Raw genomic sequence first — 27,433 nt, forward strand, 5'->3', positions numbered from 1 at the left:
TTCAAGAAAGCATACACAATTTTTATTGTATTATAAACCACAGACTTCTCACTCATTAAAACTGAGCAGAATGACAGGCTATTCTTCCCTCTGGACTTGCAAGAAGCATTCTGGGATACCCAAGTTTTTCATCAACAAGTCCACTCAATATATTGCCTTTTAGGTACCAACATATAACAACTTAAGAAAATGAAAACTATCTCAAAAGCAAATTAGCTAGCACTTGTGTAAAAATACTAACCATTACCAGCAGAAGGTCTTATTGTCTCTGTTGTAACAGACTCAGAAGAGCCACAAAACTCTACTGCTCTGGATTGTGTATTTTCTGTAGCACCAGCAGATTGAGGAGAGGGACAAGGAGCAGACGATTGACTTCCATTTTCCAAAGGCTGCCCTTTTACTGTGTGCATCTAAGAAATTTGGGAAAAAAACCCAAGACTATGAAACTTCAAATATTTTCCACAGGTTCAAAGATCAAGACTAAGCTATTTTTGGAAAATCAGTCCTATTTAAAATATAAAATGAAAATCATCGCATATTGTTGAGTGTGATGCCACCATACATTTCATATTTATTCCTAATTTTAGTTTTACACTTAAAATCAAAGTGATAAAACTATCTACATTTATATTATGTTCCATAGAGTAGTTTTATAAATCCACATCACAAAACAGTATTATAAAACCATATATGAAGAGTAACTGGTATTTCATCCCAGTTTAGAGTTCTTGACATATTTTTCAATACTGTAGGTGTTACATAGATGATCTAAAACAATCTGTGAAACGAAAAAACAAAGTAGCACTTGCATACAGTGCTTTCCAACCTGTTCAATTTGTGTACTGAATTTAAGTTTGCAGATTTTGTTGTTGGAAGGACATAGAACCAGTAATTCACACTTCCCCAAGGCACCTGCTGAGGACCAGGGACATCTGTCTGGAGCAGGTCAGCACACCCAGCTCAACCTGAAAGCTCTGGCCTGTCAGCAAGTTACCTGTTTAACTTTATGGATTCTGGTAACGAGCTCTTCAACAGAAACGCTGCCAGCAATTACTTCCAGAGGGATTCCGTTGTCTCCTATAAAAAAACTGGATGGAACGCACACTACAGGATCTGCACAGCAACAGTTAAGGGCAACAAACAACAAAAGTTTGTAAAGTGACTTGAAAAGGAAAAGCAGAAGTCCTTCCTACAGAACCTTCTAGCCCAAGATTCTACCTCCACCCTGTTACCAGTAGTCAGTGCCAAGGGAGGAAGAAAAAAAGACACTAAAAAAATGCTGGAAAACACTACTCACAACTGGTTAGTATTTCTTCTTTTCTTTGAAATGGTTTAAGCCAAAAAATTTTTCTCCAACACACACATACCCAACAACCAACTAGGCTTTGACTTGGAAGATTTTGATTTAGTGTGAGACAACATCTTATGCAGACAACAATGAATTCTTTCCAGCATTAAGAAAATCCAAGTGAGGTACTGAATTCCCTTTCTCAGCATCATACAGAATTCCTGAGCTACACGCAATGACCTACTTAAGGCAGGCAGACGTTTACCTCACCTCACACCTGTGTGTCTGATAGAACCCAGTCCCCTACTTGTTCTTCTTCCTCTCTAACTCGGAACTCCAGCTAATAATTGAAAGTACTGCTTGTTTTCTAATGCTGATTAACAATGGGTTATTTTGTTTATATAAAGCTTTGGATAATTTTCTATTTGGAGAATTACAGAGGATTAACATTAAAAAAACCCAACTTTCTCTAAGAACTGACAGTAAGTCAAATACATGGATGTATCTTTTCAATTTTCAGTTTATTGCATATTTTGTGCCATATGAAGCATTTTTAATAACATTGCTTGTAAACGTTCGTCTTAAGAACAGTATTAACATGTAAAGAGCAATTCTCTGTAACCATAATTTAGCATCTAAACTGATCTCAAAGGATACAAATTTGAGAAAACTGCAGGCATGCTTCACTGTTTAAAAGAAAAGATTTGTTTAGGAGGAGCAATTACTTTGCAACAACTATAGATTAAGTCTTTCATCACAAAAATAACTGTTCTACTACCACACATAAAACTATTTTAATACTTGAGAGAACACTAAAAGCAGATTTGCATTGCATCTTCTCATTAACATTTTACATAAGTGTTGACACAGTGACAATCTTTGGTTATCACAGCTGACTACCTAAGATTTAGGGAAACAGTGCTAAGAACCAATTCAGGAAAAAGACATCTAGTCTATGGAGCGCAAATAATATAGTAAGTCTAATAAAATCTCTACAAAGCATTTCAAAATAATAGCACATCTGGAAATGTCAATGCACTTTCTGCACATGGACTGGAACACTTACACGTAACAAAAAGAGTTGAGTAATTTACCCAGGAACTTCAATGCTTCCCTATTTTATGTGTTACAATAGAGGCAAACACATTTTCTCTGAGGCTTTACAGATTTTTATCATTATGAATTCATGAGAGTTTTAAAATTCGTTACGTAACTTGGCAAATCAAGAACTGTCTCAAGAATACTTGCATTTTGATTCCAGCTTTCTTATATAACTTTTGTCTCCTCCTGTTGAAAAAGTCCAACCTCAAGCATTCTTTTACTACTACTGAAATACAGTCTGAAATACACAATGAATATTCTGCAGAACACAACAGTAAATTTGGAATTTTCTCAGGCGCTAGTAGCTTCACGAGTACTGAATTCACTTATGTTCTGCACTCTTGCGCTTAGACTACCTCAAAACCAGGGCAGGACTTCAAAAGCCTCTTACTCTCATCATCATCCACGCAAGACTGTATAAGAGACAGAATTAGGATTGGATCAAACCTTTTGGTGTCGATTTTAATAGCAACAAAGCCATCTGAGGCAGCTTCAGTCACCTTCTCATCTTCCCACCTTGCAGCCATCTCGGTGGACTGTTCATCCTCACCTGCAATACACAGCACACGTGTGAAGCTGAACACACCGCCAATTACTGTTTCTTGTCTCATTTGAGCGTTGCTTCAACTGCTTGAAATCACCTTTGAAAGACACTCCTGTGATTATTTTCAAATTAGTTTATCATTTTTGTAATCTGGAGACAATTCACTCCAGATGATTCACTTTGCTAACATGCCAAAAACCTAATATACCAAAAATGCTTCCAACCCCGCAAGCATGTAGCTTTTGCATTGAGCCGCATGGTGAGCTGGTCCAAGAGAGCAGAAGGGACTGGACCACAGAGATGGAACAGAGACAGAGGAACTGAAGATGATGGCGAGCCCAATGTTTGGCTCGATTGCATCATCTAATTGCACAATCACTGAAGGGTCTCGTTTTCATGTTACAGAGAATATGCTTATGCTTTAACAGTGCTTATACTCTCATAATATGCAAGGAGATGCTGCAGCACAGTCAGAGTGAACCTTTGCTTCTCCCTAATACTAAGCTTTATCTCCTAACATGCTAAAACACTGCTTACTCTTCATTATAAATTTAATTACATATTGGTACCCCAGCTACTAATAGGTAAAACTACATTTTCTAGCCTTTGTAAATATGTAATTCAGCAGACAAGGTTTCACAGTTTGATGGTGTTAAAAAAACCCCACAAACCAAAAAGCATTTATTTGCAGAATTATTTGTAATTTAGTTTTGTATTCCAGTTCCTGATATGAACAGTAACAGCAGGAGGGGAGGAAAAGGAGTGAGGAGCACAGAGGAACAAGTATAACAGTAAAAGATGCACTACTTAAGTAAAGGAAACTGAAAATGTGTTCTGGGGCCACAGATTGAGAAGCGTTATTTCAATCAGATGAAACCACATCAATCATCTTCCGAAGCACTGGTTTAGTGAGGATGTGGATTAATAAATAGATTCTGATTAATATTAACCATCTTTTAACAAGTAAACTGGCTGCAACCATTTGTTTATCTTCAATCTGTATGACTTCCTAGCAGTTTGGAATCGACTGTTCTCTTGATGAAGAATTTGAGTCACAAGTACAGAAGTATAGTAGTCCATTCTTCAATTACAACAACAAACCATTTGTTTGTTTCATCCCAGTTGCCATTTCATGCAGTATTTTTCACTTGTTAAAGATCAGGAGTTATATGTGCAATCCCCAGATGAAGCAGTGCTGCCTTAAGGGCAAAACTGTCTGGCCACAATGCTTCTCAGAGAGACACATATCCAAAATATACTGATCTTGGAAAAGCATTTTCCAATCAGATGTGTTGATTTTTCCCCGGAAGCATTAGAGCAAGTAAGAAAGTATTCATCTCTACTACTGTAATTGTATATAAGCAGGTAAATATTCAGCATATTTTGTGCAGAAACCTCTCCTCTTCCTTTAACTGCAATGCTTCCAACTGTGGTCAACAGATGCAGCTGTTCTGCCAAGTGGTTCAGCGTCCTCCCCCATTCCCAGCTGCTCACAGACAGACAGCTGCTTCCCCACACACACTCTTTCAAAAGGACACGTGCTCATCCCATTAGGCTACTAAAAATATCTACATACTTGCCTAACACTAACTTTTCCATACAACCAACTGCTGTAGAAAAAGAATGCTGAAAGATACAAACGGGTCACAGACTGTTCACAGCAGAGATGAGGCCCGTGAATGGAAATGCTGATAACTCACATTTTATCAAGCTCTGTGCCACAAAGCATAGCTTAATATTGTGATTACCCATAGAATCATCTCTTATTCTTGTACATATTTTTGTTTTGATAACCCTTTTTCCTCTGGGGGTTAAAGTTATTACATTACACTTTTGTAGTAATTATATCCTGAAATGAAAGCTGCCACATCACAGGAAAAGCATCAGGAAAGTCAAGAGGTCAAGCTGAACAGAACTTTACATATTCACAGTTCTGCTGAACACTGAACTATCACAACCACCTCAGAATTCTGGTTCCCAAGACTCTCAGATTATTTATTTCTCAACAAAAGCATCACTTTGATTCACTTCACAGCAATTAAAGACCTGTACATAACTCTCAGTTGCAGTTGTGAATCTCTTATGTTTAGTCAGGTAAATTGAGATATCTACACGGGGAAAACTTATCCATCATTTCTCAAGTGATTCAGATAATTGGAAGAGACACTTTCTGCAACAATTTACAACCTGTATAAGGACTTATTCAAAACAACCGCAGGTTGTCAAAGGACTTTAATTCCCCTATTCCTCAGCATGGAGTCATCAGGGAAAAGTGTTTTCCTTTCAAGAAGAAGAGAGATAAACCCAGCTGACTTCTCAATATCCAACATTTTTGTAACTACTCAGTAAGAGTAAGGATTGCCCATTCTGGAAATGACAGAAAACCAAGACATTAAGCTGTTCACCTCCTCTTCCTGTGCTTCATTTCAGATATTTAACTTGAGGAATGCTTTCATACGGCTTGGATATAAAATATTAACAAATGGCTTGATGATTTAAAATAAATGGAAAAAAAAAATCCCAACCACAAACATAATCTAAAACCAAACAAACAAAACAAACATAATCTAAAAATAAAATTCTGAACAAAGGAAGGAGTGTTTCTACAAATGTTTCCAAAAAGAAACACAAACATTTTAGCTTGAAGTTTCTCTCACCCCCTGCAGTCATTTCTCATTCTGAAAAGCACTTTTTATGAGTGGCCTGGTATTTTCATGATCAGAACATGTCAAATGTTTGGAAAGAATAATCTGAAATACCTCAGTCAGAACAGAGGCTGCACCTGAGGAGGTTTGATATCAAATGAACAATACACTTTAGATTAAGAACTCAGATTGTGAAAGGAGTTTTCTAACTCTGCAGACTAAAAAACCATTGATGGAACAGCTGCCAGCAAGACTGCAGAGACATTCACCAGACATGTTCCCATTTCAGGAATACTTCTTCCCTGTGCAGTAGCAGAACCCATCAGCAATTATTTGGTGCCACAAAGTGACTTTTCTGCTCCTCAAACACAATTCCTTGCTTTGTGTGCATGTGTACAGAAGCCTCTAATTTAACACCTTGCCTTAATATTTGAAAATCAGTTTTGTAAGGTGGACACACTTCATTTCATGCTCCCTTTTACTGCAACTTGCCGTTAATTTAAGGGGGTGTTTAACACACTTACACAACTGCATCACAAGGAACTATGCTGTTGAAGGTTTTAAAAACTGCACTAAAAATGTTAGGAATATAGCTGCAAACAAAAATGTTAAAGAAAAAAAGCTGGTTGAAGAACATGTAATTGCAGTCACAAACACCACCTCACTGTTAAGATAAATAGCCACATTATTCCTTACTTAGCTGGAAAATATCCTAGAATCAGAAAGAATAATCTACTTCTTCATTTCCTAGCACCTTTTTAAAGAGGTGTACTGAAGAAGGAGAGAGGGAGACAGATGGTAGTAGAAACCAAACAGAGATGGACCTGCCAGAATTCAATAATTTGGGTCAAGGCTGTATCTAATAGCTATCCTCCACAGTGGCCACACTAAAATTACAGTTAATCTGTATTTTCCATTTATGTCGCTAATTTGTTTCCTTTATTAATTTTTTGTCCACCTGTAAATTATTGGACAAAGCGTTCAAAAAACCCCCAGAAACACTGAACACTTCTGAACGCATGTCTTCCTGCTCAGAAAGCTGCTTTCAAATGTTTGTCTCCAATGTCTATGGGCAAGGGTGTAATGCGAAGACTCAAAGTTAACATCACCACCAACTGTGCGGTTTTAAACATGGATCTACCCAAACAACAAACTGCTGCCATAAAACCAGATGATTCTTTTAGCGCTCCGCATCCTTCGAACACACCGGCTGCCGCACACAGTGAGAAAGTACATTCTTGGGCTTCCCAATTCCCTTTCTCAGCCCTGTTGCAGGTCAGCTGCCCTGATCCCACTGTTCTTGGGGTAGATCAGAACCAGGCAGAACTCTCCAACACTTCCATTTTGGAGATATGGTCACCCAAAGTAACACTCTCCCTTTATCCGGACTCAAAACCAAACCAAACAAATCCTTACAGCATACTAAAATGTCAAAACTAGGTTACATTCCCGCAATGATAAATTTATCTCCACTCTATATATCTACATATTCCTGTATCCCTCTAGTCAACATCAATGTCTAAAAGAAAAAGCTAGTTTTGTGTACAATTTTTGTTTCATTAAAAATACTGAAAATAAGTTACAATGTGTGCTTCTCAAGCACCAATGCATACATACTCAGTTCAAAACACTCACAGGTAATGAATTATTACTAAAAAAAAAAATCTTTGTGGTTGGTTAACTTTGGCTGGATGCCAGGCCCCACCAAAGCAGCTCTATCACTCCCACATGGATGTGGGACAGAAAATACAATGAATGGCCTGTCTGTTGAGATAAGGACAGGAAAATCACTCACCAATTACTGCCATGGGCAAAAGAGACTCAACTTTGGGAAATTAATTTAATTTATTGGCAATCGAAAGTCAGAGTAGGATCATGAGCAGCTCCTCCCCTTCCTTCTTCACTGACTTTGGTGTCTGCAGAGTTGTTTCTCTCACATCATCTCACTCTTCTCTTCCAGCTGCTGTTGCACAGCAGTTTTTTTCTCCCTTCTTATATGTGTTATCCCAGAGGTGCTACCACTGTCACTGATGGGCTCAGCCTTGGCCAGCAGTTGGTCCATCTCGAAGCCAGTGTCTTTGGCTCTATGGGACACGGGGGAACCTTCTAGCCACCCCTGCAGCCCTGCTACCAAAACCTTGCCATGCAAACCCAATACAGAGCATCTGAAACATCCAAAACGTTTAGTAGAAAACTTCTGAGTCGGGACTGGGGGGATGATCAGCCTTTAACCAAGTCACAGCACATCATGTTCCACATGCAAAGATAACAAGTGTTGCAAAACACCCCTGCCAGAAGTTTCTCGTTTACCACCTGTCTTTCTATTTAATTTTATACAATGCACTACGGTCATCTCATTATTGAGTGTGAAGGCAGAGAGCTATCATGTAGGCACTGTAGGTAAATACACTAAGGTACGCTTATATGAAAAAAAAAAGTCCAATGGTATAAGGCTTTCAAATCACAGCACCCACCTGCCATCACGATTCATGGGCTTTAAAATACTGCCTTAAAACCAGCACACGCTACCCCATCGGAGAAGACCTTGTTTTCTAGCAATATGTTCACTATCCAACAGAAAATGCTGTTCTCCGATTACAAGAAGAGTTGTGTCAACAAAAGAGCTTAACCACACTTTCCTGTTCTGTTCACACACCCTTTGGGAGTGAACTTCTCCTTGAAGCAAAGTGAATCCCACAGTTGAATACGTCCTAAGGGAACAACACTAGCCACATGTTTAGCGTCGTCCCTTTTTCATGAGGCATCTGGAAAACTTCAAGCCACAAGCAATCACGCCAACAGTAGAAACAACAGAAACAACATGCACACAGACATAAAAACACAGAAAGAAAGTTGAAGAGCCTGTCTAATGTCCTCTTTTCCCTTTAACCACTCCCATTTTTCCAGACAGACAGGCAATGTACACAAAGACAATACGAGCTTCTGTAGGTTTCAATTGCCTTTCAGTTACATAATAAACACTATAGGTAACTCGAAAGAAAAAGGACACTGTATGTAAACAGCTAAGAAAGTTACAGAAAAACTGGATGCGGGCTTGTGTAAGGATGAAACGAAGGGAAACGCGAAACACGGAACAGCCGATTTCAGCGCCTAGGCCTGGGGCTCGGACAGCCGGACTGACACAGCAGAAATCGCCGCGCAGCGGGAGGGGAGGCGGGAAGCACCAGCTGGGAAGGCGCCGCGGAGCCTCGGCCGAGCTCCGCCCGGGGCTGACAGGCCCGCGGGCAGGCCGGGCCCGCCCGGTGGGGAAGGCTGCGGGGTGCAGGTCGGGAACTGCGCTCCACTCGGGCGCCGCCGGAGCCGGGGGCCGCCCCGGGTGGGCTGAGGGACGGCACGGCCGCCCAGGGCCCTGCCCGAGCGGCGCCTGCTCCCGGGACCCTCCAGACAGCAAGCGCTGTGTCAGCGCGGCGGGGTGGGCAGTCCCCGGCGCTCAGCAGCGCGCCCCGCCCGGGCCGTACCTGACACGAACACGACGAAGACCGAGCTCCGCTGCTTGGCGGCGGCGATGGCGGCCGGGATGGACCCCCCGAACCACATCATGGTGCCGCCGGGCCCGGCCGCCGCAAGCCGCCGCCGCACGCATGCGCCACCGCCCCTCGCACGCACCAACGGGCCGCCACGCGCGTGCGCCGGCCGTCGCGGACCCACGCCGCCTTCTGATTGGCGCCCTGCCGCGCGCCGTGCGCCCGCCCGAGGGCCCGCGCTGGGGGCGGTGGGTTCGCCTCAGCCTGGCGCCATGTTGGTGAGGTGGCGCCTGGCGGCCTCGCGGCCCCGCCGGGCGGGTGGCGGCGGACGGGTGGCTACGCCCGGTCCCGCCGCGCAGCGGCTGAGGGAGCGCTGACGCCAGCGCAGGGCAACGAGGATGGTTAAGGGAGTGGAGCGTCTCCCGTATGAGGAAAGGCTGAGGGAGCTCGGGCTCTTGAGCTTGGAGGAGACTGAGGGGTGACCTCATTAATGTTTATAGATATGTAAAGGGTGAGTGTCACAAGGATGGGGCCAGACTGTTCTCGGTGACAACCAGTGGTAGGACAAGGGGCCAAAACTGGAACACAAACGATTGCACTTACATATGGAAAGAAACTTCTCAGTGAGGGTGGCAGAGCCTGGCCCAGGCTGCCCAGGGGGGTTGTGGAGTCTCCTTCTCTGCAGACATCCTGTGGAACCTCAGCTGGGTGCTCCTGCTCCAGCGGGGGATTGGACTGGACGAGCTTTCGAAGTCCCTTCCAATCCCTATAACATTCTGTGATTCTGTGGGACAGGGAAAGGGGCCCGCAGACCTGTGATGCACCTCACGCACCCCAGGGCCCGTGGGGATGAGCTGCAAGGGCAGGATGGTCACAGTTAACCCCAGCCCCAGCATCCACCCTGGGGAAGCCAAGGTGTGACAGAGAGGAAGAATGATGGAGGAGGTGCCTGTTTGACAGAAATCCAGAGAGTCTTGCATGCACAGAGTGGCAAAAGGTGAGGCCAGGACACCCTCCGTTCTCCCTGGTGAGCCAGGAGGGACCCTGACTGGGCCGGTGCAGTGTTTACAGTGCAGCCCTAGTGGGGACAAAACCAGCAAAGGCAGACGGGCTCTTGATGGACGTTCCACAGTAATAAGGACAGGACAATTTTGCTCTGATTATAACTTTTTTTTTTTTTTTAAATGCTGCACTTGGGTTTTCTGAAACCCAATTAAGACTGTGACTATGTATTCTGGGTAACTGTTGCTGAGGCAGATACTGTCAAACATTTGAAGGCCAAAAAAATAGAGTCTCTCAGCCTGGAACGCTTTTTGCTGTTGTAGCCTGGATTTTAATTGCAAAAGTCACTGGATAAATGACAACTAAAACCCTACAAAGCTATTGTGAAAAGAGGCAAATCAGTGTGAACAATATACAAAAATGAGCTTATGGAAAACGTGTCACAGTAAGCCTGGTCACTGGGTAAGCTCTGTATACACATATTGTGCTTCTGCAAGTTTCCTAAAGAAGTAACTGCCAGAACACTAGAGTGTCTGCTGAGATGGTATTATTTCTTTGTATTTTCTTCATTGTACAAAATATATTTAAGAACAATGCTCAAGGTTGGATGGTATTAAGCTATACATTTTTCAGAGATGAACAAAAAGACATCTTTGTTCTGCATGTGCATCCAGAGCAAGAGGTTAGGCTGTAATGTGTATTAGTATCTTATTATTAGTACTCTATGAAGAATTTGGATGTGTTGCATTAATTCTCGTGACATTCCTAACAGCTGTAGTTTGCATTTATTGCACTCATTTAAGTTGGAAGCCAAGTTGCACGAGGAAGGTGAGTGAAGTGGTCAACACCGTATTTTTTTGGAAATTATTTTGCAAATGTCATTTTCAAAAATTTCTACACTTCAAGCAAGAAAGAAATTGTGTTTAAACATAAAAGTGGAAGGGCTTACTGATGACTGTATAAGTAATTTTGTGAGGGTGTACAATCTTTTACAACATTGGAACTATTTAAATTATGTTTCAAATAATTACAGTTTTAGAAGTATAATTCTCTAACTGTAGGGTCACTGAGTTGCTGCTACAATTGATCTGAGAGCTGCTAGAGCAGATATCTCTGGAAAACAGCAGAGTTCTTCAATTGGTAGGCCTAGGAAAAGAGAAGGATAACTGATAAATAGAGAGTTTTATTAGGAAAAAAGAAATAAATAATTTGTTAGCTGAAGCATTACCTGTAATTCGCTTCCTTGGTGTGCTGCCAGGTCCCTGGCTGACTTCAGCAAATTTTGTGTGTGTGTGTATTACGGTTGTTACTCTTGTGGAAATGTCAGCTAGTTTGTTAAAATGAATACACAAAACCAAATTCAGCAATCAGTATGGGAAACAATGCAAACCAGTAATTTACATTTTAAGATATTATTTTTTTTTCCCAAAAACCAGCACAGATCTACTTGGATTTAAAAGGAAAATATTTTTATTACTGATTTCCTTGTTTTTAATTGCACTGTTGCTTCACTCTAATAAGTGGTTCATTAACAAGTCAAACTATCAGTTTAAGCCAAGTAAAAAGGCGACAGATTTGAGTAAATGTGGAAACAAGCTCTGGTGTATTTCTTGGTATGTATAAATCAATGTGACAGACTATCATAGCACACTTAATAATGTTGTTTCTTAGAGTAACTGACTTGGAAACCATAAGAAGGACAAGGCTGTGCTGCATACCAATCTCTAATTAACCCTACACCCAGCGCAAAAAATATGAGAAGGAAGCAGAGTATGTAATTCAAGTATGATGTGCAATATTGCTTTATTTGGTGTCCCCTCCCTTTTGTTTTTTTTCCCCCAAGTTAGCTGTCAAGTAATTTTGGGAAATCAAATGTAAGAGATCCCTTAGGGCCTAAGCTAGTCCATAGTGCAGTCGGCTTGTAGCGTGCCTTCCCTTCTGTTACACTTGCGTCTGAAAAGTTTACTGTCAGCACAGTGTATTATCATCAATCCTCAGTCTAATTCAGATTCTCAGTTAGCTGGGGTATGCGAACTGAATTAAGAATAGACCTCACTGTTAAGCATTATCCACAGCAGCACAGTTTATTTTTATAATTTATACCATTTTAAAAAGTAGAACTATCAGCAACATACAAATCTTCCTATACAGCTCTTTCATTTACAGCACTAGTTTCATCTGACGTTCAGATTTCTCCTCAGAAGTGCAGAAACAGTTCATTGCAGCTGCATGCATCCCATATAATGATTAGGTTCATGTGCTTTACCAGTAAGACTGAAAAACTATAAAAAAGCAGCAAACATTGAAGTGTTTGTGCCCTGGACCAAATTTTAATGCTTCTTGAGAACCTTTTAAGCAAGATCCACTTACAACCTGACAAATGCCAAATATTGCAAAATGTCAAGCAGTTACAAGCAGGATAAAAAAACCTTGCTAATAAGGGGCTGTCAAACAGAGTCAGGTCCAAACTCCAGCCCTACGGCCTAAACACACAAGGTAGGCACTGAAACAAATGAACATTCGTACATATTGTGATAAGAATGTTTGTCATCATGATACATTTTCAAGTCGGCCAAGAGGCACCTTCATTTACACTGGAACTTGCCTCTGAAGTTTTCAGATGCGAATAGTGACTTTGCTCTCAGGTTCCAGAATAAGAGAACTTAAAGAAATTTAATTTTCAGAATGTTCTGGGAAATAGGCCCTTTTAAGGGTTTTGGTCTACACACAAGAAGTAAGGCTTCCAAAATGAAGTCACATCAACACTGTGCACTTTAAGTTTATACTTGTTGACATCAATAGCCAAAAATACCCAAACCCAAAACATTTTAAATGTGAGCAGGATATTGAATAGAGACAGCACATCAACCTTCATGAAGATTGAGCTGTAGGTGAAGGGATTGAAATAAGTCCTTTCTCAGCTAAATATATATAAAAATTTTAGCTACAATAATTTTTCATGAAAGTGGTTTGATCCGTTTTCTCCAGAACTTCCTATAAGCAGTCTTTGCCTCAGGGCTAAATACAGGAAATTACAGCCCACACCAGTTTTCTAGGGAAAAAATATGTCACAGAGCTAAAATAGGTATTTATAAAGGAAGTTAGTTCCAAGTTGAATGCTGACTCCCTTTCAGGTATCCAAACAAGTTAGTACAAGATCACCTGAAAACAACAGACATGTCAAATTCAAAGTTTTAGGGCACAGATGAATGTCATAGCATGAGAATATAACTATTTATTCCACCTTGAGAGAGAAGTGGTTTGCATTAGTAGATAGGAAAAGGGTGTAGAGCTATTTGAATAGCACAAGACAAAAAAATGGTCTTGCTGTGAAAGGGGTGTAACATATTGAGGTACTTTATTTGATTCATCAAGCAAAACAATTCTTCACATGCTTTGACAAATCTGAACGCTTGTCTGTGTCACTGCCCTGTACCACCTGGATCTTGAAACGTGTGTTCTACAAGAGGCTGGTAGGATTTGGGATGGTTGTGCGTTGAAACACCCAAGCGCTACAGTCTTCAGTACACCACAGTGCTAGATTTCTCTCTTTGTAAATGTTCCACCGCTTTTCCTTTTATGTCATTTGTGTGTGAGGGAAAGAAAATGTTTTCAGATTAGAATAGGTGACATTTGCCCAGGGAGGAGTCTCAGGTAAGATGCAAGATGCTCATTACCAACAATTCACTCAACACCAATTCAGTCTTGCTGAAACTTGAGGCACAGTGAGGCTGGAGTTCAGCAGGGAGGAATAGCTGGGAATAGATTCTCAGGTGTGTTCTTCTGATCTACCTGAATCCAACCTCTTGTCCATGTGGATGTGAGTGTTCCCAGACTATGAAACTTAAGTTTCTTTTCTTAATTTTGAATTATAATTTTCACTGTAATATCACAAATAACCTTGAATCTATTCATAGTTCAGGGATGCATTTTACACAGTATTGTAATAGTATTAATTAAAAAGTAAAACGAATAGTAGCCTTTGATGGAGTAGATAATAGCTAGATTTGTTCAGGTTTTGGTTATTCTTCCAGTGCCTTTTCCTCAGCTTTAAAAGTTCTGAGACATTTTCCCAACCAAATGAAATGTATTAAATTACTGCAATATAATTTAAGTCTCCACTTAATTTCCTTTGCCATATTTGCTACGAACCAGGCTTTAATGTTAAATGACAGGAAGGTTAAATACACTGGAGAACTAAATGATTCGTTGAGAACAATGGAGAATGCTAGTTTTATGTACAATGTCTGTTTCATGTCCTAAAGTACATTTGTTTTCTTTCCAGAACATGATCCAAATCTATGGAACAAATCTAGTGCCAGGGTTTTTGTACACAGTCTAGAGGCCTGTGTGTTTTGAGGAACCAAAAGGTACAGAAGTGTAAAATCCAGGAAGGCAGAAGTGGTCTCGGTCAGATGAGTTTAAACCCTGTCCAGTTACCAGGGACAGTATGAAATAGCACAACATCAGGAATGAACCAGACTGTAAGAAACAGTGGAATTCTGGGCCCACTGTAGATGTCAGAGACATTTGGCACTTCCAAAACCCTGTGAATTGTATCTGCGAGGCTTGTACCAGCGCATCCCGACCAAAAAAAATCAGCTGCCTTTGTTTTAACACGAAGGAAAACATTCTGGGGTGACCTGCCTGTAGTAATCATAGTCAGCCCTTAGATTCAGGATTAGAATACAACTAGCTTTTTACACATTGTAATTTTTTCTTCTAGAGCAATTTGCACTCAGCTTTACAACTGACTTGGTAAGAATTAAATACATGCTGGGACTTGTTCCTAATCAGTGTATCCCTCCTATCCTTTTGTTTGGCTTGCATTTGTTCTCCATGCTTACCTTTTGTTGCATTCTCTTCTCTTTGGTTGTTGCAGGAAAAGTTTATTAAATGCAGCAAGTCATGCAGTATCCTTTTCAAATGGTTTGACATCTGATTTAGTTCTTGGGCCATTCAGAATAGATGGAAGCTCTCAGCTATTGACTACTCTTCAACATTTATGAAAAATCTTGTCCTGGAACATGTTAGCCACAGGAGGCAGCTGCCTCTCAGCATTCTGACACCTGCCATTACAGACCTTTAATCTGTTAATTACTTTACAGGATTAAAACCATGATTTAAACTAGCACTGGAAATGGGCAAGAGGCAGTGATGGAACCTGTGCCTTAGTCATGTTATCTCTGTGTTATTCAGAGGAGGGGAATATTGTAGTCTGTGCAAGATGGGGCTCTTATCTTTGGGAACAGTAAACTACCAAAGATAATCCAACCTGAGGAGGAAAAAATATATCCCCTCATTTAAATAGTGTATTAATTCAAGTAGTAGCATAAAAGCTCAAATGACTAGTACCATCCTTTCAGAAAAGGAGAGAGAGATAAGTAGATCTGTCTCAGAGCTGAACATTTTCCCCTGTTTTAGGAGAGCATCTGTGTGCAAGTTTACTTTTAGTCATGTAAATACCTGCAACTACAGCATTTTCCAGAACCAAGTTCCATATATCTACTTAATTAGGCTATGCTTTTCCCAGACAGGTCAGTTTTCTTCCAAATACTTTGATTCATCACAGGAAGGATTTAAGAATTGAACATGCATAGGACTGTTCTCACCACTTCACACATTTGTTTGGTGGTTGTTCTTCAGGGACAGGATCTTTTGCATGCAAGATGAAAAGTAATGCTGGTTTAGGCATCTAACTTGTTTACTTTTCCTCTGCAAAATGCATTTTTCAACATCTTGTTTACCTTGACCTTCCATTTAATGGAAGTTACAAATGTGTCTTTTACAAAGCAACAGGCTGAGGAATCGAACAAGTAGTTGCTCATCTACACAGCAAATCAGTGCTTGTGCTAAGAATAAAACCACAAGACCAGTCCCTTACGGTCTCTGATAAATGTGTCTTTCTTTTTTACTTACATAGGGAAACATTTAAAAATGGTGAAGGGCAGGATAACAAATAAATGCTTCAAGAAGAGGAACAGCAAATAGTGGTTCTTTGAGTTCTAATATTTTGTGTTATTTTTAGGTTATTTTCTCACATTCGAAGGGATCCAAACCATTAATATGTGGTCATCCAGGTTTCGGAAGACTCCTAGAGTTTTAAACAAGTGCACTGAAAGTTTGTGTTTGTAAACATTTATTTTCTTGAACTGAAAAAGGCTTGCATCAGCACACATTGTACAGCCTTGCAAATTACACAAATTGAAAAAAGTTTCATTTATGTGCAATGAATCTTTAATGTCCAGTGAGCATCTGCAAATGATGAAAACTTAAACCATTAAAAAGGTTTCCAGCACTTATCAAACACAATTATCTTAGCGTGAAAAGGAAGAGAATGAGATCCATACTGGTGGGAACACAATTAAAGTGCAAACATTTTGTCACTTGTGAAGATACATTTTAGTTTCTTCACGCTTTTGCTAAAAAGAAGAAGAAATATTAAAATGTGATTCAGTGAACATTCTTTGTAACCTATTCATATTCCTCTTTAAATAATTACTAAACTTGCTGGATCAGAAGCAAATCCTTCAAGGGTACTACCTACTTGTAATTTCTTTTGACATTGCTTGAATGAATCTCAAAAGAAAACGACAATCTAAGGAGTTAGTTACTAAAATTACTTTTTTTAACAAAAAAAAAAAGAAAAACACAAGGAACAAAGAACAGGTTAACTTGAAGATTTGGGGTAGTTTATTAGAAAATGAGTGTAATTTGTTGAAAATGGTTCTCTTTTCCCCTCCACCAATCCTCAGGTTCCTGCCTTGGAATGGACAGCTGTGTGCTGGCTGTGAAAAGGGATTATAAAATACAAATCTGAATATGGATTTTTATGAACATTTGCTGTACAATAGAACTTTGGATCTGATACAAGAATTCAAAAATATAAAACAAAACTACTATAAAAGTAGGGGGCATTTCAACAGCATTCCTTGTAGAAAGCTGCCTGTCTCAAAGATGATTCCTTGCTATTGTCTGGGATTAACTATTTTTTTTTCTTCATCTTGCTGGATCACTGGGTTATTTATTCTTCAATGGCTAATGTCATATGACAAAACATCCCAGGAGTCTCTATGAAGAGAACAGAAACCCCCTAACATCAAGCCAATCAAGGACAGGAGGACATGGAAGTAGTAAAGGCTGAGCGTCCACTGCTGTAACTGCTACTGAGAACTAGCCCTTTCCAGAACATGAAAGTCGTAGTGCTTCTTGCTTGTTCTCAGCCTGAACTTGTTCACTGAGGTACTGCTTTGTTTCTTCAACGCATTCTGAGCAGCTGACATTGTAGGGAACGTAGCTAGAACCGTGTAAGTGGAAGCCAAGTCACTGGGTTTGGGTGGCTCAGTGTTCACGCTACCGTCTCCGCTGCCACAGTACCGACGATGGTGCTGCTGCTGTGTCTGTAGACACTGCGAATCCCTTAGCCACCGAATCTTGGCACCGACTTTTAAAAGTTCTCCAAAGAGTTTTTCTGCTTCCGTACGAGTTATGCCTTCTGGCAGTTCAGTAATTTCTAGAACTTTTCCCACAGCTGAAACAAGAAAAACATTCAATCAGAATTGGTCATTGTACAATGATATGACAAACACAATGGAAAAATGATTTATTTCATACTTGTATCTCCAGTTAACTAATATGAAATACATGGGCATTCCATTTCTGCTATTCTAAAGAGCCTTTTGCTTTCACATTTAGTACTGCTTACAGCTACAAGCATGCAAATAAAAGCTGAGAATACAAAGAGGACCTTCAAAAGAAAGAGGGAAAAATAAAATAATCCACGCCTAATTTTGCAGTAGGTTTGAGAATACACTATAACATCTGACTGGCTTTGCCTGTTAACTCTTTACATATCACTGTGCTAAAAAACTAGTCTGTCTGCCTTCTCTCAAAAAATCCTCTCCAGTAAATTGTTAGAAAAAGCTGATTTATCTGTAACTTTCTGCAAAGAGTTGATAGTAGGTCACACTTGCAATGAAAATTACTTTCAGTAAAGATATGAAAATAGATGATGTCTGGTTTTATTTGGATGATATCTTTACCAGCCTCAAGGAGCTAATCTGTAGAAGCACAAACTAAGTTGTGGTCCATGTTTGATTTCACATTCCATACAAGTAAAAGGAAGCAGGGTTACGTATAATTAATATAACAAGATTTAATGTAACAATATGATAGAACTTATATCCAGTAAACTGAAAAACATGCTTTTCCTTTTAGTACTGTCCAGTTCTGATCTTCTCTGGTCTTTTCTCCAGACTTCACAACTACACTTTTCTCATTTAACCTCCCTCTTCCCCTCTTGTCCTAATCAAGTCTCCCTTCTCCATCCTTATGTTTCCCGTGTTTGCCATCTCCGTTTCTGGCTAATTACTCTTCATTCTGGCTCTTTTCTCACCTGTGCTTTTCTTATTACATTCCCAGCCCATCACCCTAATTGATTTTGTTGGAGGACTGTGGCAATCAGCAATTCTATACCTGGTTCTCCTGCACAGAGATCTGCTGACGCAGCCTTCTTTGCTGGCTTCTTCCCCCTGTTGCCATGTCTGTTTCCAGGCTGACACTGGAACAATTGACATAAATTATGTACTTTAATGACAGTGCATCAGTATTTTAACATTTCTGGGTTAGATCAGTGAAAAACAGTGTAGATCAATGTCTCCATGCTACCATGGTATAGAAAAGATGTTCATGTACAATTTTAATCTTCGAGTTTAGCAATCCTGCAGTGATTCAATCCTTGGCTTCAGAAGAGATGAAGGAAACGACAGAAAGAAAATCACCTTAAATCTTCTTAGAAGAACATGACCCTTCTACCCTACCCCCCCATCCATCACATCTTCTGTCTGATCTCAGGTAGATCTGAGCAAGGTAGAGGGTCTGTGTGTCTGTCCCCAAAATTAAACAGATCGCAAAACTTTTTAGCTTTGCTAACAGTAATATTTTGGTTTTGTTTTTCTTATAAGAAACAAACCCTTTGTTTAGAAATGCCCACATGTATTTTCTATTTTTAAAAAATCGTTATTCAAATAAGACAAAATCCTTTTAGCAAACATTCTTCCTGTGATTTTTGGAACTGTTGGCAAATTGCTTTTGAAAAACTAATCCATAATCTACACTGCGCCTAAAGCTAAATTTCAGGAAAATATTTCTCACTTTGTTTGGTTTGTTTAATACAACAAACAAGAACAACGGGAAGTATCAACACAGAATAAAACCATTACTGGAAAGCAAGCACCTTCCACTCAATTACTTTTCTAATGCCATCACCCATTCCCCCATTCACGCTGGTTACAATAAGCAGTCCTGAATTGTTTTTTCAGTGCTGTCAGGAGATTGTTCTCTTTAATACCTGTTGGCTTGTTACTTGTCCACGTAACAAAGATGGTGGATTGTATTGCAGGGGTTGGCCAAGCAATGGGTATCTGGCATCTCCTTAAAGAGAAAGGTAATTAGAAGGGTTTTTCTGTTACATGACATCTTCCTCCAAGTTCCTCTTACAGCGTGTATCTTCCACAGAAAAGAAAGCAGAATGACTATGCACAAAGTATCGTATTTGGCTAAGCTAACAAAATAACATTGGGCATGATTAAATAAATACAAGTCAGTCACGTCCTGATCACAAGGTGACAAGGTGTAAGCTTTCTTGCATCTAAAGGACTACACTGAAAAATAGGCAAGGTTTTTCTTCACTGCAGTCTTATCTAAATCCTCTCATTTCAAAATGAGCTTAAGGCTAAAGCTCTTCTCAGTGTACTAATGTAATAATTTTCATGGTTATATCCCTGATTAGTGCCAGGTACATCTTCACAGTCTTATTTGCTCCAAAGATCCACAAAGACAATGGAATAGAAGTTTTTAGCAATCACAGAAGATTAAGAAAGTTGAGAGGCATACTGCTTTACAACAAGCAATGTGGAATTTTTACAATAACATTGGAATACAAAGCAATGACAAAGATTTTGCAGAAGACACCACAAAGACACACAAAAAAAAATAAGGTTTGCTTTTTCAATAAGGAAGACATACAGACTTTAACTTTGCTTTAAAGTAAATCTTTCTGTAAAACAGACCCATTAATTCTGAGTTTGGTAACTACAATCACAAAGGATGTCTTTGCTCACTAACAAAGGGGGTTTTTGTCATTTGCTTTTTAAACACTACCAAGTATCACATCTCAGTGAAAATCCTCTGTTTTCTGTTAACATGGCAGCAGAGGACTGAAATTCTACAATGAATTTTTTCTGTCTTTGAGTGGCTACTATCTGAAATAGGAATTGAAGCAGCAACAGTATTGGCTAGAGGCTCTCGTCCCATCGTGCTACTTTTTCTCCAAAGGAATGAAGAATTCTCGCTGAGGCAGTGGTTTGATTCAGTGCATCACCAACTAATAAGTGCATTTGTCAGAACATTATTCTCAACATCCCATTTCTGTATCCTTTCCCTCAAAACATATTATATGCCCAACTAATATATTAAGATCAGCTAGTCCCACATTATTTATTGTATCTTTGTAGCTCTAAAATTATATCTGTACTGAGAGTGTGCGCCAAATTCTTGACTTATGGTTAGAACTTGAAGCTATCAGTGGATAATTTTGATGATCCTGCTTCAACAGCATTGTACTAAAGTGACCTACAGTTTGTCAGAAAATCCTCATATAACATGTATTTTAAAACATTCAAATAAAAACCATTTTAGATAACTAAAAACATACCTTGTCCAGGGACAAAAGGTCTAGAAAACTGGGACACAATGGAAAGAGGTGTTAACGTGGGACGGATGTTCTTCATGTTTGACAGCTGAGCTGGTGCTGGTGATGGGGCTGGTGAGGTGACAGGACTACCGAGTTGAGGACTATGCTGCAACTGGAACAAACAATAAGTTAGTGGTTTAAAAGGGACCTAGTTGAACAAGACAGACAATACCCACAGCATTCACAGACGGAAGTTAAAATAGCTATATTAACTACTATCAGAGCAGATTTTTATTCCCCAAAGAGAACTTTTGAAAAAAACCCCAAAACATGCAAAGACGCAACTTATGCAAATTATCAAGTCATCCTGGAAAACAAAACATTGAACTCATACCTGTGCAGCACTGTCTAAAGTGCTAAGTTCTGTGGACTTCTGCCCCCTTTGATGATCACAGTAATACTTATTCTGTTTCCATTGTGGCGGTGAATGGTTCCGGGGCTGAGGACTGTTGGGTATATTTAGCTGCATCATCACCACTCCTCCACCTGGGGGTGGTGCTACTGCTACAAGACAAGAAATCAGCAGGATACAGTTCAGCATCCATTTCAATGTTCATTTTAGCAGAAAAGGCATGAATAAATAAACAAAACACAACAACAACCCCACCCAAAACACAGAAAAAACCCTTAACAGGGAAATAACAAATGTTTTGCTAAACAAGCTGCTGAATTCTAGAAAACTGGAGCAGTATCTTGTGTATAATTATATTCCCAGTATCAGACAAATTTGCAATAGTTAACTTCTAGAGGGCTTCCCAGAAGCAGAAAAGTGCATCACTGAAACTTATTAATAATATTTTTTAAAGAAATAATTATATTTAAAAGCAGGTGAAAGTATTCAACATTCACTGTGGTTACTGTCAGAGCAATGCGTTGAACACGGGATATTAAGCAAAACTGTGCTTTATTTAAAACCAGAAGTTTCCTAGCTTGTTTTACATGATGTACAGCAATACAGACTCAAAATGTTTTCTCTGATATGACAGCACACATCAGGAAGACGTGGAATCCATCTTGAGTCTGAGGCAAAATTATCCTCATATAGATGTTTTATATATCTGAACATTTTTCTGGGTGGAGACTGCAAATTGATCCCCGCATCCTGTACCACCGCGGTAGCTACAGAAATGCCGAAGCCGGAGAGGACACCTGAACAGCCAAGGCTGTTCCATAAGGTTTTGCATGAGAAGTTGTGCTGAGAGGCTGCCCGAGAGGGAAGCTGCCTTCCCCCTTTGGCCTGGCTCTGTCCCAGGTAATTTATATAATGTCCTGTTTATTTGCAAATGGTTGTTTGCAATTTCCTTCTCTGCGCTACCCACTGTTTTTATCATTTCTCAGAAACCACAATTAAAACACATGGTTTAAACATAATTTAATAATCCACCTTTAAAGGAGGAGTCTACAATATTCTCAATTTACTACTTATGTCATAGCATCATTTAGGAACAGTCAGATATAGATTATAAAATGCATTCATCTTGGTTTTGTTTTTGTTTTTTTTTAAACAGGCTACTGTTTCACTACCCCTGGGCTCCAAAAAAAAAACCAACAAGCAGACTCCTTCAGAAAACAAACAATGTAGATTAATTACCTCATAATATTAAACCTATACTACCTCTTGTAAACTGTGTTCTGAAATATTTACTATATTGGTATTTACAAAAATAAAGCTCACATCTGTTTTCACACGCCACTGAGGATGCTGTTTATACACCTTTTAAAAATTGCCTAAACATTTTGTAGATCGAAACATTCTGAACCTGATTTAAGTGTGTCTGCTAAACGACACTCTGACCTGAAGACGGCTGCCTGGGAGTTGCCCTTATGAATTTGGCTACTGTTTCACTTACGTTCCACGTCGTCATTTTTAAAGTTGCAATAACAGCAATTCAGGTGAAAGATTATGAAAAAAAAACGTATTTGCAGAGATGGCACTCAAGTTGTTTTTTCTAGCAGTTAGCCATGAAATCAAACACTATAATTTACAACAGATTTCTAGACAGAATGGCTTAGATGGAAGTCCCAATAAAATATACCTTTTATTGGCTGCATGATGGAAAGACCAGTGGACAAACTTTTAGATGATGAAGGTGGAGACACTATGCTGTAGTGCACAATGGACGCAGCCTGTTGGGGCTTTGACTTTGATGAAGGTGGCAATAATGTAGGAGGTGATGGCTTCTGACTTGAATGGTTGCTATAAACTATGAAAGTAAAAGCAGTAAATAAGGCTACCATAAAAACAAAACAAAAATTCCCCCACACAGCTCAGGAGTATTTCATTTAGGTTTTCAGCAGGTCAAAAAACTACCCCTCCTCTCTATCTAAACCCAGAATGCTCAGAGTTTTCACCCTCTTCTCGGGAACGCTTCAGAAAAAATCACTGCTCCTTCTCCATTAAGTGAAGTCTAGAGTAGAAGAGCCAAGCGTACTGCCTTGCTCTTGTTCTATCAAATGTAAACCCAGTTCTCAAATGTTTCAGACCCATGTAGCTTCTTCAGGAAGAGACACAAGTCATTCTGCTGCAAATGTATGGTTCCCATGTCTGTCTCGACTCACAAGCAGACGTGCAAGTCATTATGGTGTATTTTACTTATTCTAAGACAGTAACTTGAGAACCTTCAGTGATAAATTGAGATGTCAAGTTAACCTGCCTCCAGTATAACTTCAAAAATAGAACACAGAAGGAAATAAAACACAGCAGTTAATTCTAAATAAAAACCTTACTAGCAAATATCCAATCACCCAGCACAATAATAGCTAGACATTTTTGAGGTCTTTCAATAAAAACTTGATTCCCCCAACCTGCGCACTGCTGTCCTTGAAGCTGCTGTGAGTTGCATGGTGATGATGTTCTAGGAAACTGTATCTGCTCTGATCCAGGAGGCTGCAAATATCCTACTGATGAACTGTAATAATAATAAAAAAAAGAACATGACTAACAGGCATTTATGCTACACTCATTTATTTAATCATGACTACTGCGTTTGCTGTCTACACGTACTGCAAATCACTGAGACTGTTAATTTTAAAATCAATATTATTCCCACCTACCCCCAAGTCTACTCATTCTTCAGAAGACTGGAGTTTCACATCTCTTCTTTGGCAAAGACTTATGCCCTGCATACATTAAGCAGCTGTACTAATTCACCTATTTTGATGTACTGTTCTTGTGTCAATAGTGCTATATCAGTATAAAGACTTGTATGAATAGAATAACAATAAAAAGACAATTTGTTGTCTTGCCCAATTAACCAGAATTAGGTCTCAGTTAAATGATCACCACAGAACCTTTCACGAGGATTTTGGATCCATTCGCTCAACAGGAGGGTGGCCCCGTGCAGCTCAGCCGGTTTATTCAGCACACCAAACAAGCCAACTCTGTTTCAGCCACAAGTAACACAGTTTAGAGATTATTGCCTTTCCTTGGCTTTACCAAATAGGGTTGGACTTATCATTTTTACCTGTTGTCACAAGAAGTTTGTTCCATTCTTTGCCCCACAGTGCAGTTATGTAATTTTAAAGATACCCTTTCATTAAGGCAGACAAAACTCATCAAAAATGAAACCAGATGGTTTTATATCTGTATGGGATGTGTGCTCTCATGCAGCTTCTCATCCGTCTATTGATTACAGTTTTCAATAGTGACCTGTAGGTTTGAGACAACTGAGTTCCTACAGAAGAGCATTCTGCTTTCCTTGTCAAAGTACTGCCGTGTAACTATTTTGATAAAAGCAAGATGCTGTCATTAGCTGCTAGTCTGCTCTGAATTCCAAACAAACATTTCCCTGTTCAAAAGAGAGGGACACTCTAAATGACGCAAAAGATCAAGCAACAAAACTTTCTTCAAAGAAAAGTCTGGGATTATGTTTACCTATGGCTTCACTGAACCTCAAATATAACTACAGATGAAAAGGATAAAAAGAACCTTCAGACACAAAGAACAAGAACTCACATTTAAATAGATGAAGCCATGCAGTGATGGCACAAATGCTATATAAGTCACTGCACTCACAGAAGGATGAGGCAAGCATTATACTGTTGATGCTTGTTTAAAAGCTGCAAGCAAGGTATTTTTAAATGATGCACTTTTGTAAGTTCAAAAAACTGAAGAAAAATTCGTAACACGCATTAATCCTAATGAATTCTTTTAGGTATCTGCTTATTTGTTCTCTCACACACACGGACATTGTGCTGGGGACACAGCTGTATACACAGGCAGGTCTGTATATGTAGACCAATTTGCTGTTACCAAGGTAGATAAAAAGTTATTTATCAAACAAAAGCCAAGCATAGGAAAAGGTTCCTCTGCTTGTTTCATAGCCAGCTTTGCACCAGCAGGCCTCCTTAGCTATCTCGACAAAATAAGCTGTGCTCCTTCCAGACAAAGCTCCACAAAAGAAAGTAAGTCTTTTTCTGGGATTCTAATTGTCTTTTCTCTATACCTTATAAAGTAGTATCTTTGACAAAACCAGTGAATATGGATAGTCATCTTAAATGTTACTGCATAAAGGCACTGTCACAGAACACACTGGTGTTTTGTGTGTAAGAAAAGGAATGCTGAAATCTTAAGATGTGGAACTGTAGTAAAGCATTGCTCAAAGTGATATAGAAACAGTGTTTTACAGTCTAATAAGTATGTCCCAATTAACACAGTACTGGGCTTTTTTGTTAATTCCAAAAAAAGACCAAAAGAGATATTAAAGTGTCTGTAAGTCTGCCTTTAAAATACGTTTTAACATATGCAATACTATAGCAAATCCTGTCAGTTATTACAAGCCAATTAAGCCTAATTGCTGAGAAATCAAATAACGGAGTTCTACTCACCTTAAATTATTCTGCTGACCTGACGGAATGACACTGTAATAAACCGGCATTCCTGTTGTGGGCAACCCTTGATTTGACTGGCTGGGAATTATCACAGGCTGTTGATACGTCTGCTGGGGCACTGCTTGGGAACCTTGAGGCACCGAAACCTAAAATTGAGAACACATTAAGATTTTCTTCTGCAGACAATATTTCTTTCTGCTTCTTGACCATCACCTAATTTATATAAGAGTTTTTTAAAGAAACAGAAACTGAAATGGTCTGGAGGTCTCTAAATCCAGCAGACCAGTGACAGCAGTAGTTGAAATAATAGTGCTTTATTCCAAAAACTTTTTATCTTCCCCCAAACTGGAAATGTTGGTTCCATAAATTAAGAAGAGAGATTTTTCTCTACAACAGAAAGCAGGATGGCGGGCAGGGAAATCTAATGAGCTCTTTCTTTCCTTCCCATCCTTTGAATCACAATTAACACAGCACTTGGCATTCAACAGGACTAGAACTCATACACTTGTGACAGATTTTCTTCTCACTTTAATTGTGGTGGGGCTTTACTTTGGTTTTGTTTTTTTAATTTCTGCCCCCAAAGTCACCTTTGACACCTGCCTGCAGCTTTCTACCACTTACACAGCAATGTGATTAAAAAATAAATCACTCAAACACACAGAAGAGTGATTGGAAAGTTATGAATAAATACCCACCTGATAAGATGGCACTGAAGGATATGGAACAATCACACCTTGAATTTGATTCCCCATGTTGTTGTGTTGGCCACTGACTAGATTTTGATTCTGAGGCTGCTGAACTCCAACTAAACCTTGGTAGTTTTGCTGTTGGTTGGGCAAAACCTGGTAACCTGAAATTATACATTTAAATCTTATTTTGAAGTAACGAACACATTTTATACAGAGTTGCCTATGTGAAAATGTATGTGCAGCATTTTTCAATGGCTTTTTAAATCTGGCAACTTATCATGCCTATAAAAAGAAGCCAACAGATTTATTCATTTGGATCCAGCACAAAATACTGTACATACTATTTGCAATTCTGCTCTCACATGCTTGCAGTATTTCTTTACACTCTAGTGAGCTGCATGCATTAACACCTTGATTTGATAGGTGAAAGCTGAAAGCATTTGAACAAAGCATGCTGGATAATACCAAAACCAATTAGTTATCCATTATTATGAACAAGGCCATTCTAGGTTCATCAGTTCTGAAATTCTAGTTATACTGAATTCTATTAGTACCTTAGGTGCCCTAGGGATTAGAATACCTTGATTATGTTTCAAAACTGAATTCTACTTCAAAAAGAACTGGGTAAGGCATGTGTGCAAATCTTTTTTAAAAGGGCAATTCGTACAGATATCTGTAATGCTAAAAACAACTGGGAACTGAGAAAAATCTTCCAAATAAAAGCCACGTTCATATACAGTGGAAGGCATTTTGTATTCAGTTATCTTGGGGGAAAAACAAAAGATGTTCATATTGACCAGTGTATAGTGTCTCTACAACAGTTTATTATTGCTTAAACTGGTATCCTCTGCTATCTTTCAAAAAAGGTCTAAGATAAGCCCAAACAAACAACCGCAAGCATGAGTGCCAAACAGGAAATCTGTGCATTTATTAGGTCCAACCTTAACTCTTGCCTTTTTAAATTTTATTTTTAAAGTGTATCGTAGGTAACCGCTACCAAGATCAAAGCACATATAGAACGCAAGTTCTTTTTGTCATATTCGATTATATAGGTACGTGCTGCTTACAACACCAGCAAAATCTCGTAACTATCAGT

The 27,433-nt window shown here is 39.4% G+C and overlaps 2 protein-coding genes across 15 annotated transcripts in view; both read right to left on the reverse strand.

The window, feature by feature from the left end:
• The window catches only part of UBXN4 (UBX domain protein 4), a 15,801-nt gene extending 6,588 nt beyond the window's left edge, over positions 1-9,213 (reverse strand). Inside the window, exons 1-5 of one of the 2 annotated variants that reach the window (XM_065840617.2) lie at positions 9,058-9,208; positions 2,837-2,939; positions 1,946-1,974; positions 995-1,113; positions 242-410 (exon numbers count right to left, since the gene is read on the reverse strand). In XM_065840617.2, the coding sequence (XP_065696689.1) occupies positions 242-410; positions 995-1,113; positions 1,946-1,974; positions 2,837-2,939; positions 9,058-9,139 (502 nt within the window). In that variant the 5' untranslated portion in view covers positions 9,140-9,208. Of the gene's footprint in view, positions 1-241; positions 411-994; positions 1,114-1,945; positions 1,975-2,836; positions 2,940-9,057 lie in introns of both variants that reach the window. The other variant, XM_071810747.1, reaches the window with a different exon arrangement.
• A 6,974-nt stretch (positions 9,214-16,187) lies between these two features.
• R3HDM1 (R3H domain containing 1) overlaps positions 16,188-27,433 on the reverse strand; it is a 48,024-nt gene continuing 36,778 nt past the window's right edge. For 9 of the 13 annotated variants that reach the window (XM_065841499.2, XM_065841493.2, XM_065841491.2 and 6 more), the window contains 9 exons: positions 26,344-26,498; positions 25,646-25,794; positions 23,624-23,727; positions 22,855-23,022; positions 21,153-21,322; positions 20,780-20,930; positions 19,415-19,497; positions 18,541-18,625; positions 16,188-17,596 (listed from right to left, as the gene is read on the reverse strand). In XM_065841499.2, coding sequence (XP_065697571.1) covers positions 17,229-17,596; positions 18,541-18,625; positions 19,415-19,497; positions 20,780-20,930; positions 21,153-21,322; positions 22,855-23,022; positions 23,624-23,727; positions 25,646-25,794; positions 26,344-26,498 — 1,433 coding nt within the window. In that variant the 3' untranslated portion in view covers positions 16,188-17,228. Of the gene's footprint in view, positions 17,597-18,540; positions 18,626-18,651; positions 18,807-19,414; positions 19,498-20,779; positions 20,931-21,152; positions 21,323-22,854; positions 23,023-23,623; positions 23,728-25,645; positions 25,795-26,343; positions 26,499-27,433 lie in introns of those variants that run through there. The other 4 variants (XM_065841498.2, XM_065841496.2, XM_065841494.2 and 1 more) reach the window with 2 other exon arrangements.

This window comes from Patagioenas fasciata, chromosome 7 (assembly GCF_037038585.1).
Source record: "Patagioenas fasciata isolate bPatFas1 chromosome 7, bPatFas1.hap1, whole genome shotgun sequence".
Classification (NCBI taxonomy): Eukaryota; Metazoa; Chordata; class Aves; order Columbiformes; family Columbidae; genus Patagioenas; species Patagioenas fasciata.